Raw genomic sequence first — 12,306 nt, 5'->3', positions numbered from 1 at the left:
ATGATGTTTGGTTCAAGAATTGCAATCTTTTTTTTTTTTTTTATCATCACCAACTTCTTCCTTCCCAGAGGCAACCACGTTTACCCTTTTTAGCTGATTATTTTGTTTTTTTTCTTCCTAGGTCTATAAATAATATGCTTAGCTGCTATTTCTTGCATTTTCAATTTTAGGCTTTACCTAGAAACTTCTGACTTATAGAAGATGCAGACTTAGGCTTTTTTTTGCGTACCTGCCAAGTCCACGTATGTACCTATTCCATTTCCCCTTCCTTCTGATATAACACTTAGACCATTATTCAAGGTTTAGATGTCATCATGGTCTCATAAATGCTGTGAAGAGCTGAGCCATGTAGTACATGATGACTATTTTTTTATTTCTTGAACATATATATATATTTTGTTTCTGGAATTGTCTTTTAAACATTTACTTAAATGTCTATCTACTTCTCACTGTGTAGACTGTTTTCTTTGGGTCAAGCTCCAGCTATACTGCTTAATCACTACCTGTCCTTGGGCAAGTTACTTAACCTCTCTGAGCCACAGTTCTCCCATCTGCAAAACAGGGATGATATTAATCCCAAACCACAGTGCAATGGTGTCAATGTCCTCCAGCCACACACCACCAACAGCACACTGTGCTCAATCAAGGTTTGGTTTATGAACTCTCTGCAAGGAGGGAGAAGGCACAGGAAGGGGAGCCATGGTGCTTCAGCGGAAGGGTGCTAGGAAGGGCTGTGTGAGGTGGTGTTAGGGAGGCCTCAAGGCTCACTCTCATTTGGTGCTGTCAGAGATAAGTCTATAACCAGATGTCTCATTATGTCTTATCTACGGGAAGGGCTGACTAGAAGAGGCTAAAACAAATTGGTAAAGAAAGAATAGTTACACAGTTTAGCCCAGAGAGAGAGATGTTTTGTATTTTTGTGTTTGGGACAGCAGCCTTGTTTCTGTCTGTGTTTAGGCAAGACGATGAAATGGTCTCGTTTTCATTTTATGTCACCCAGTCACAGAGTGGCCTGGCTGATGTTGGGGTCCTGCAAGACTGCTTATGTTCAAGGACAGAACGCCACGGCCCAGCTGGAAACGCCAGGCTGGCTCCTAGAAGCACCCATTCCAAGATGTTAGTGTGGAGCCATTCCCAGCCTCAAGGGCTACATTTGTCTTTCTTAGTGTTGAGAATTAAATGTGTTACCATTTGTAAAAACCTGTAGAATAATGGCCACCATAGAATAAACCCTTAGGAGTGTATGCTATAGGACACTAAAAGCATAGGAAACAAGAACAAAAATAGGTAAGTTGGACAACATCAAAATTAAAAATTTGTACATGAAAGGACATTCAACAGAATCAAAAGGCCCCTGCTAGAATGGGAGAAAATATTTGTATATCATATTTATAATAAGTAGATTGACATAAAGCACATGTAAGAACTCCTGCAATACAACAACAACAAACAGCCTGATTATTAAGTGGTCAAAAGACCTGAATAGACAATTCTCCAAAGAAGACGTACAAATGACCGATAAACACATGAAAAGATGCTCAGCCTCACTAATCATTAGGGAAATGCAAATCAAAACCAAATGAGATGCCACTTCACATGCAATAGGATGGCTATCCTATATAATAAAAGGCTAATATGCAAATTGACTGAACAGTGGAATGACTGGTCACTGTGATGCACACTGACCACCAGAGGGCAGACACTCAACGCAGGAGCTGCCCCCTGGTGGTCAGTGCACTCCCACAGGGGGAGCACCACTCAGCCAGAAGCTGGGCTCATGGCAGGTGAGCGCAGCAGTGGTGACAAGAGCCTCTCCCACCTCCGCCGCAGCCCTAAAGATGTCCAACTGCTGGCTTAGGCCCGCTCCCCACAGAGAGCGGGCCAAAGCCGTCAGTCGGACATCCCCTGAGGGCTCCTGGACTGCGAGAGGGCTCAGGCTGGGTTGAGGGCCCCCACCCCCTGGGTGCACGAATCTTGTGCACCAGGCCTCCAGTTATATATATAAAAAATCAACAGAAAAGATATCTTAGGAAGGATGTAGAAAAATTGGAACCCTTGTGCATTGCTGCGGTAGGAATGACAAATGGTATTACCGCTGTGAAAAACACTATGGCAAGTCCTTCAAAAATGAAACATAGAATTGCTATGTGATCCAGTATATTCTGAGCATATACCCCAAAGAAGTCGAAGCAGGCCTTGGACAGATGTCTATACACCAATGTTTATAGCAGCATCTTTTACAATAGCCAAAACGTGGGAACAACCCAAGTATCCACTGATGGATGAATAAATAAAAATGTGGTATTCAGACACAAAAGAATGTTGTTCAGTCTTCAATGAAGGGGACTGTTTTTTTCTTTATTGATTAAGGTATTACATATGTGTCCTTATTCCCCCATTGCTGCCGCCCCCCCCCCTCATGTCCTCACCCCCCTGGTGTCTGTGTCCATTGGTTAGGCTTATATGCATGCATACAAGTCCTTTGGTTGCTCTCTCCCCCTACCCCCCGCTCTCCCCTGCCCTCCCTCTGAGGTTTGAGAGTCTGATCAATGCTTCTCTGCCTCTGGATCTATTTTTGTTCATCAGTTTATGTTGTTCATTATATTCCACAAATGAGTGAGATCATGTGATATTTATCTTTCTCTCACTGGCTTATTTCGCTTAGCATAATGCTCTCCAGTTCCATCCATGCTGTTGCAAATGGTAAGAACTCCTTTTTTACTGCAGTGTAGTATTCCATTGTGTAGATGTACCACAGTTTTTTAATCCACTCATCTGCTGATGGGCACTTAGGCTGTTTCCAAATCTTAGCTATGGTAAATTGTGCTGCTATGAACATAGGGGTCCATATATCCTTTCTGATTGGTGTTTCTAGTTTCTTGGGATATATTTCTAGAGGTGGGATCACTGGGTCAAATGGGAGTTCATTTTTAGTTTTTTGAGGAAACTCCATACTGTTCTCCACAGTGGCTGCACCAGTCTGCATTCCCACCATCAGTGCACAAGGGTTCCTTTTTCTCAGCATCCTTGCCAGCACTTGTCATTAGTTGATTTGTTGATGATAGCCATTCTGACAGGTATGAGATGGTACCGCATTGTCATTTTGATTTGCATCTCTCAGATGATTAGTGACTTTGAGCATGTTTTCTTATGTCTCTTGGCCTTCCTTATGTCCTCCGAAAGGGACTTCTGACTATAACATGGATGATTCTTGAAGGCATTACACTAAGTGAAGTAGACAGTCACAAAAGGATATAAGTTGTACGATTCCACTTATATGAGGTACTTAGAATAGTCAAATTCACAGAAACAGAAAATGAAAGATAGTTGCCAGGGGCTTGGGAGAAGGAGATGGGGAGTTAGTATTTAATGGGTTTGGAGTTTCTGTTGGAAGATGAAAATGTTCTGGAACAGATGGTAATGGTAATGGTTGCACAACAATATGATTGGACTTAATGCCATAGAACTGGTACACTTAAAAATGCTAAAAATGCTAAATTTCCTTTTATCTATATTTTTATCACATTAAGTGTTAAATTAAAAAGTAAATAATATCAAACTGATCTGTTCCAACTGTCTAAATCTCCTTTCAGAATGGCATTTACTATCCCTAACAGCTTGAGGACTTACAAATGTTCAGTCCTGTTTTACAAATAAGAAAACTGAGGCATGGATTAAGTAAGTTATTCAATATCACAGTGTCAGAAAGTGACTGAGTTATGATTTGCATTCAAGTGGTCTGGACATCAGAATCCATATTTTTAGGAAGACAGTTATGTTTAACTAGAGGCCCAGTGCATGATTAAATCATGCACGTGTAGGGTCCCTAGGCCTAACCTGCCATCCAGGCCATATCCACTGTCCCGCAAAGCCGGAATGGACAGCCAGCCAGCTCCCCCACTTTGGCTTTTGATCACAGGGGAGCTGGCTGTCTGTCCGATGGTGCACCAGGCCTTTCGAAAGGCTTGGTGCTGGAGCAGACAGACAGCCAGCTCCCCTGCTTTCGCTCCCCGCTTTTGATGGCCCACAGCAGGACGTGGGCTTGCTGCCCCAGAGGCCCCTTCTGTGCCGCAGCACAGCCATGGCGCAGATGCTGAGCTCGCGCCGCCGCTGGCGACACAAGCTCAGTGTCCTGCCGGCCCAATCGGCCACTCTGGCCACCCCGAGTCCCGCCCCCTACGCCTCCCACTGGCCCAATCGTGGGTGTAGCGGAGTGATGGTAATTTACATATTACCATTTTATTAGGTAGGATTATTATTTTGGGGAGCGATCTGAGAGGCTTACTGGGGCTGAGGCTGTACCATCTGTTGCAACTACCCACTGGTGAAAGGAATCTGTCTTTTCAGTCAACAGAGAATGGAGACATCTCTAACGAGGGGTGGGGCCACATTTTCAAGTGGCTATTGAATATTCTGCAGAGGCTGGTTAGAAGTGATTATAGTCTTTAAAGGGATTCGGAAAAGCTAAAGTTCTGGGTAAAAACTGTTAGGGCAGGAAACTGTTAAGATGTCACGCAGAGCCCCCAGGACATCTTGCCAACCTTCTGTTTGTACCAAGGAGCCAAGGACAGAGATGGAGAGGTGGAATGTACACAGTGCGCATCGACCTTGGGGATTTTGTCAATAGCAAGATTATTTGCTGAGCAGGAGCGGTTCTGTGCCGTATGTCACTTCCAGGCTGCACGTCTCCAAAGGAATTACCTGTCCATCTTGCTTGTGTGCTCACGTGCACTGTGGTACAGAGGAGCGGCCTAACCCTATCCAGGCTGGAAATTGCTAGACCTACAAACTACGTGAGTATTGGAGACGGGAGCAAGAAAGCACATAGGAAAGAAGAAAAGGTCTGTTCTCTGTTTGCTACACTGCCGGCCAGGGAGCAGGGCCCAGAGAGTCCAACAACCATCAATTCTTAATTCCCAAGTTAAAACCTTGTTTAGGAGGCTGGGTGATGCTCGCTAGGAGCTTGGGTCAGAATACGAGGAGCTATGCCTTTTCCGCTTGCTGCTGGGACAACATTTCAACAGGTTTTATAGAACCCCAACAGGTGCTACAGGACCCCAACAGGTGCTACAGGACCCCAACAGGTGCTACAGGATCCCAAACCGTGCTTTTCAATGTTTGTAATGAAACGGTGAGGCGCTGCTTTGCATGACACTGTAGGGCTCAGTTTTGTCCACGGCCCAGAGGGTGGAGTGAAATCCACACTGTCCAGGACAAGGTTTTCCAAACCTTTTCGTTTACAGATGAACTACAAAGTTCTACCGTATCTCAGACAGACCCAGGTCAAATATAGGTATATTGCATATACTTTCTAAAATAAGTATATTCCCCCAAGCTGGAACGTGATCTGCCCCCTTCTCCATCATTATGCATTTTTTTTCCCATCATACATAATAGAATCAGGAAATTAAGAAAATAAAGGTCATTATGAAAGACACTAGAGGCCCAGTGCATGAAAATTTGTGCACTGGAGGGGGTCACTCAGCCCAGCCTGCCCCCTCTCACAGTCTGGGATCCCTCAGGGGATGTCCTACCGCAGTCTGGCCTCCCTCTGCGGGAGGCAACCTGGAGGTCAGGGGAAGGCGACACCCACATCATGCCTCTGCTGCTGCCACTGCCGGCCACGAGGCTGCCTGAGCCTCAGCCCTCGCAGCCACTGCAGCTAGCCTAAGCCTTGGCCCGGCCCTCATTGCCTGAGCTTCGGGTCCTCACAGCGGCAGCTGCCATCTGTGGCTTGCCTGAGCCTTGGGCCGGCCCTGGGCAGCGGAAGCCGCAATCTCCTCCCCCAATGCATCTCCTGGTCAAGTCCCAGCCGGGGATGCAGCGTCAAGTCCCCTCCCACCTGCGCGTGCCTTGCAGCTCATGTCCATCTGTGCGCACCTGCTGCGCACGCAGCCTCCTGGTGATCGCTCATTGAGGTGTGAGGGCATCATGGTGTGAGGGCGTGACGACCACATACACTTTTATTAGTATAGATTAGTTAATTCATTCATTTAGTAAATACTTATTGAGCACCTACTATGGCCTGACACCAGGAATCCTGCTGGGGTCTCTGCACGATGCATGAAGCTGAGAGGAGAAAGAACAGCCTAGAAGGCAGACTGTGAGGTCCAGTGCAGCTCACGAGGGGAGTGGGATCAGCAGCCTCACAATGCACAATGACTTTAAAAAAATGAGCTGGTATTATGAGCAGGGTACAACCATCGATGTGCATAATAAATGCTGTGAGCTATTTAGGAAATTCTAAATTAAATTACAGTGGGCACAATCTGCTTAAGAGGCAAGAAAACTTACATGTTAGAGGAAAAATTCTTCCCCAAAGCTCACTAGTGTAAGGGCAAGAAGTTTCATTAACAAAACTATTCTGCAGACCCCCCTCCTTTCTCATTCAAACCCAGCCCATGGCTGGTGGGAGGGGCCCGGGAGTGAATTTGTTCGGGAGTCACACTTCAGTTTTCATGAGAGGATATCAATGCGAGCCTCTCTGTGGCTGTCAAGACAAATTTGAAACACGGAACATTTGCTTTGGCTAATTCTCCTAAACATTTAGTTATGAGCAATGATATTAAAGGTCTATTGTCTAAGGGACAAGCAGTTACCATGGTCCTTTATAGAACGAAGGTTTATGTATGGATCAAGTTTTGTCCTTGGCCTGTGTTTTTGGGCATTTGTGGAATTTTTTAAAACTGCAAATGCTTTCTATGGCATATGTGGAGGGAGGTCATAAGAATGTCAGCAGGAAATTCTTCAGCACATGCAGGATAGCAGGTCACTGGGAATTCAGCCTCGTGGAAGCAACTCCTTTCCAGCCTCACTATGAGGACTGACAGAATTTCCCTGAAGCAGATGATTTGTGTTTCTCTCATGGATATTGTGCATATTGTTCCTTCTCTGTTTCCCTTTTTGCTTTGGTTTCTAGGAAGCTCAAGTATTTTTGTTGGTCTTAAATAATGGGATAGGACTTAACATACATGAGCTTCTGTTTCCTTCTCTACAATTTCCTTTACCCTTGTTGTCTAACTAGAGGCCTGTTGTGTGCACTGGTAAGGTCCCTCGGCCTGGCCTGCAAGGACAGGCTGAAACCGGCAGTCCGACATCCTCCGAGGGGTCCCAGAATGCGAGAGGGCACTCTGCAAAGTTGCAGTCACTCGGCAGCTTCTGCAAAGAGCGTCTGCCCGCTGGTGGTCAGTGCACATCATAGCTACCCGCTGGTCAGCCGGTCGGCTGGTCAGCTGGTCAGCTAGTCACTTAGGCTTTTATATATAAAGTAGATATAGATTATAATTTCTAGTTTTTTAAAAAAATTGTCATAAGCTTCACAAATTATAGGGGACATATAAGAAAAGGGATGAAAAAAAAAGGGATAGATGAGTTAATAAATGTAGCTCTTTTGCTTTATGATGCCAGGTAACCAAGATAATCATTAAATGATCTAGACAGTTGAATTCTTGGGCTACTCTAGGCAACCCCAAACTTGCTGGTTTGGATGTACAAGTTTCATTTAGAATTGAACCAAGACATTGACTTTTAAAAAAGGGCCCGGGCACCTTTAACATGCTCAGTTACATTCGGAGGCTCTGCAGCTGGGAGGGTTCCCCTGTCACAGAGGACCAAGCGGAAGGGCCCTGACTGACAGGTATTGGGTGACATTTCTTCCCTATGTCTGATGCTACTAATGAGTGTTCTAAACCCCTTCATTTAGACTTTTAAGAAAACGGAAAACGCAACCTTTTATGAGAGGGGAGGTAAGCCAATGCTTTTGATTACAGTGTGGCTGCCCGTATATTTTCTGCCTCATACGCTCATAGCAGAGTGCAGACCCCATTCCTGTTTGAAAGGCAGTCTCATCATGCTCGCGTCTGCAAGGCCCTCCATTACGCTGCCACTCGGATTCAGATTTTCTTTCCAGATGAGTTATTTCATAGGGTTTGAAATTATGCTGCTATAGCACAAGAAACCTCTCTGGAGCTAACCTGGCCTGGCAGAAGGCCGGACACAGGACGAGCCACCTGCCAGAGCTCAGCTTTGGGGAAGAGGATGCTGGAGGGAAGGGAGGCGCCATGATTCTAAGCATCTCACTAGGGTCCCTGGGTATGAGCTCGATTGGCACAGAATGAAGGTTACAGCGATTTGGCTCCAAAAGGTGCCGAGGTTTTAGTACCATCCACTAAAGAATGTGCTGCACTCATAGAAAATAATGACACAGAGCCATAAAGGTAAAGCACTGTTGTTGCTCCGAGGAGCTTTTCATGTTGTCCAAAGCATTTTAGTTGTGCAGTTTATGTCGGGTTGTCTTTTTAGAACAAAAAGGGTCTTCGGGCAGGAAATGTGTGCAGCGACTCCCCTACCGATGGCCTTCGCTAATGCCAAGCAATAACAGCAACCGTCGAGGACAGCAGGAAATCATGTCTTACTGTCGTGCCTGCGCTGATTGTGTTGGAAGGGGTTTTATTTCACCTGAGAAAGAGATGAAGACCAAACTGATACCAGGGCTTCAGAACACAAGGTCCCTGCCAAGAGACCAACTTCAACGACCCTGTGTAATTAACCAGCTAAACGTACCACAGCCAATCACATGATTGCTCCGTTTCTGCTATGATGCCCTCCGAACAATACTGCCCCTTTCACATCCAATTCAATTCTGAACGCCCAGGCCCAGCTCTGCACTTTGCATCGTCTGTGTCAAACTCTATTTTCAATCCTTTATGTCAAATTTAAATTCATGGCAACTGCATTCAGATCTTGATAGAATCCTCAATTTGCCCTGGACCCTAAATCCATTCTGTAAGACACACACATGCACTTGCGTGAGCCCCCCTGCCCCCCACACATATGAGCACACACATATTTTAACTTGATTTGCACTCACTTTGGTTAAACCTGAGTTCTCAGGTAAGTATCCACTGAAAACAAGGGCATTGAACAATTGGGTCTTTACTCCTTAAGTGAAGAAATCATATCAGCTCAGCTCTTGTTTGGGGTGAAAATGGACCCTTGAGTTTTCTGTGGTATTTTGCCCTGTTACAGCTTCTTAAATCGCTATCAATCTTAAGTGAGCTGGACAAACTGGAGCAAGGGATGAAAAGTGGATGATATGTTTGACTCTGAACACACAGATCCATTGTGTCCACCCAAATGAGGTTTCAATAGGCATAAAGCCAACAAGAATACCCTACCAACAACTTACATTCTGATACAATGTCCAAAAGAAAAGCCACTCACGGCCTCATCACTAAGAAAACACACTAGCCGGCTCTGAGATATGAACTGACCTCTCATGGAAATCATCTTTGCTTGCGTACCTATAAATGCATGAGAGAATATAGTTTGTAAAAGCTCATCTTCTCCCTAATAATTGTCTGTTTTTAAAAAGCTATCAGCAGGTGCACCTCATTTCGAAAGCCTCTTGTCCTTCGGAATACAACATTCATCGTGATTACATCGTATGAAACAGAAAGCAGCAAAACATAAGTGAGAATCATTCAATTAAATGCAACATAATCTCAGCAGCAACAACAAAAAAGGGGTTCTGTAGCTAAAACCAGGTTCTGATAAAAGAAGAAAAGGGAATATATTTCCACATATTTTTAATTACATAGAATTTCCTCAAACATGATTTTTTATAATATATTCCATTAAGTTAACATCATATTTGAAGAAAGAGCATTTTCCGATTTCATTTGAAGCCTGATTTTGAGCAATTACAGTGTCATTGTTCTGCAGTAGAAAGGTTGAATTCATTTACTGCGTGGTTATGCTAGTTATGATTGATGTCTCTTCTCCAAATGATAAACCAATCACCCCAATGATGTAATGTCATTTTAAGAGTGCCATAATCACATTTCTCTCAAACTAGAAGCTCTGATAAGTTCTAATAAAGATTTATGGTAGATTAAAGGCCTTCATAATATCAACAATGGATTGCCCGTTTGATGAGAGATTTGATTAGGTAATTTTTTTGGGGAAAAAACAATACGAGTTTACTAAATATATCAGGCCTGGCTTTGAAGAAGGGCACGGGCCATCATAAGTAGCAGTCCATCATTCCATCTCCAGAATGAATCATCGTAAATGTAGTTAGGAGGTCCTATCTAATTGTAGAGGCTGAGGCCAGTGGTGGCGTACAATCGTGGATGGAGCCCAAACACAATCTCATCCAGAAACATTCTTGGCATGGAAGGTCGGTCCTGCCTTGGACAGGATATGTTAATGGACACCATGAATGGTCAATTCAGAAGATAACTCCAACGCCTTTGAGTCAGAAGCAATTAACTTCTACAGCTGTCTTGCCTTAGGCCATGGGACTTAAATCTAGATACTGTCTGCTCTTAGGTTCATATAGTTTGTGAACATATCACCAACAGGAGAAATCAAAATAAGGCATTATTATTGCTGGGCCCGGAGCAATTGCACCTAAGATGTAGAGGTTAGAGCTAAGGCAGTAGCCACAAAATCATCAAAAGTGAGACAGAACCCTGGGACCTATGAATGTGAAAATCACAGTAAGAACTAAGAGTAAGAGGCAGTGTTTATCCATCAGAAACAAGAGATCAGACATGCACACAATTGGGCACATGAGGGTGTCCAGGGTAATTGGCTCTGACCAGAATCTCAGTTAAAACAAAATTCAACATTCCACTGTCTCTCTGACCTTTCCCTTTGAGACCTGCATGCTCCTAGCTGCAGCAGTGGGCAAATCCTCTCACTGAAGGAGGCCCAAAGCCTGTTGAGACCAGCAAAGCCTTATCTGTGACCTTTGATGAATGTATCCTGGAATCATAATGTCACAAAATGACAAATGTATCCCCGCCCCCCTGCCCCCGATGCGCCCCACACCACCTTCTCCCCAGCCCTTGTTTCCAAGTTGCCATTTTGCTGGAGATGCAACGCGATCACGCACACAACAGCGCACATTCAGACCACAGTTTCCTTACCACTGCTGGAGGCTTGCTGGGGCCCTGAGCATGCTCTGAGCAGGTATGAATTGGGGGAGAATTCCTCATCGGGGTTGGTGTCCATGATTTGATGGGAGGTGTTGCTGTCTAGCAATGGCATCTGGCAGCTAACGGGTGGAGGATTATGGGAGCTAGGCAGCTGAGCAGATGGGAGGAGGCTAGACGAAGATGTAGGTGGAATGGGACGACCTGGGAAAGAGGACAGAGGGGTCAAAGGTCAGCAATGAGTGTCATGAGAGCATCCAGAGAAAGTTACATTGAAACCACCTTACAACAAAAATATCTAAAAGAAAGGAAGAAAGAAAATGCTCCAGATGTATTATTTCAAGTGGTTAGATGTTTCTCCACAGGTCTAAATACATACTACATGTAGTTGCATGTTTCAGAAAGCCAGTGTGAGCAGAAATATCCACCTACACGGCTGATGTGGAATCCGTCTGGAAAACGTCCAATTCTTTCCATCTCCCCTGCTGCCGTCCTAATCTGAGACGGCATCGTCCCTACCCAACAGTCTCCTTGCTGGTCTACCTGCTTCCACTCTGTCCCCATCCCTTCTCCACAGCAGCAGAACATGGCAAAAATAGAAATCAGGTCATATTGCTCTCCTGCTGAGCGCTCCCCCATTGCACGCGGAGAGAAGTCCAGATCCTAGATGATCATCTCCATGTCTTGCCTACTCTGGCCGCAGCTGCCTCTAACTCACCTCTGATGGTGGCCTTACCACTGCCCATGTGGCCCCTTGTTTGCTAGCCACAGTGCTGTCTCTTGCTGCTTGAACGTGACACGTCATTCCACCTTCGCGGCCTTTACCCCTCCTGTGCCCTTCGACATGGAACATTCTCCGCGACTCGCTACCTATTATTCACAATCCTGCTCCTTCTCTTCATTCAAGCCTTCCCTGTTTGTCTTCTTGAAAACGGCCCATCGGTCTGCTCTACCCTATTAGCCTGTTTAAATATGTTCATAGCCCTTACCACTATCTGAAGGTGGACCTCTGTGTATTTTATTTGCTCCTGTGTCTGCAGTGTCTTCCTAGCGTATCGCACCTCTTGAATGGATGAACAAATAAATAAGGGAGACTAAAACCAAGTCCATGAGATTGGGTTAGACGTGGGAGAGAGGTGGGAAGGGGAACACATTTGCATCCCGAAGAACTGGCCAAGGACCCCTTCTCTGCACCATGAGGGTTGTTTTGACACCACAGGGAATTCCTACAAAGAGGAGCACGGCCACTCCAGGCCACGGAGAGGGGCAGTGAGCCTCGTAGGAGGTGGGCAGGGATGAGGAGCTGCCCTGGGGTCAAGAGGTTCTCCCACTCGGAAGGCTGCAGCAACTCTTAGTTAGCACATGG

General features: G+C 45.3%; 1 protein-coding gene across 6 annotated transcripts in view; it reads right to left on the bottom strand.

Annotated features, from left to right (window-relative positions):
- The window catches only part of TENM2 (teneurin transmembrane protein 2), an 885,668-nt gene that overhangs the window by 340,779 nt on the left and 532,583 nt on the right, over positions 1 to 12,306 (bottom strand). For 2 of the 6 annotated variants that reach the window (XM_054718127.1, XM_008147639.3), the window contains exon 3: positions 10,935 to 11,144. The exons of the other annotated variants lie outside the window; for them this stretch is intronic. In XM_054718127.1, coding sequence (XP_054574102.1) covers positions 10,935 to 11,144 — 210 coding nt within the window. The remainder of the gene's footprint in view (positions 1 to 10,934; positions 11,145 to 12,306) is intronic. 6 annotated transcript variants of the gene reach the window in all.

This window comes from Eptesicus fuscus, chromosome 6, assembly GCF_027574615.1.
Source record: "Eptesicus fuscus isolate TK198812 chromosome 6, DD_ASM_mEF_20220401, whole genome shotgun sequence".
Lineage (NCBI taxonomy): Eukaryota > Metazoa > Chordata > Mammalia > Chiroptera > Vespertilionidae > Eptesicus > Eptesicus fuscus.
Note: the sequence above shows the minus strand (reverse complement) of the source record. Positions and strands in the feature narration are given on the sequence as shown.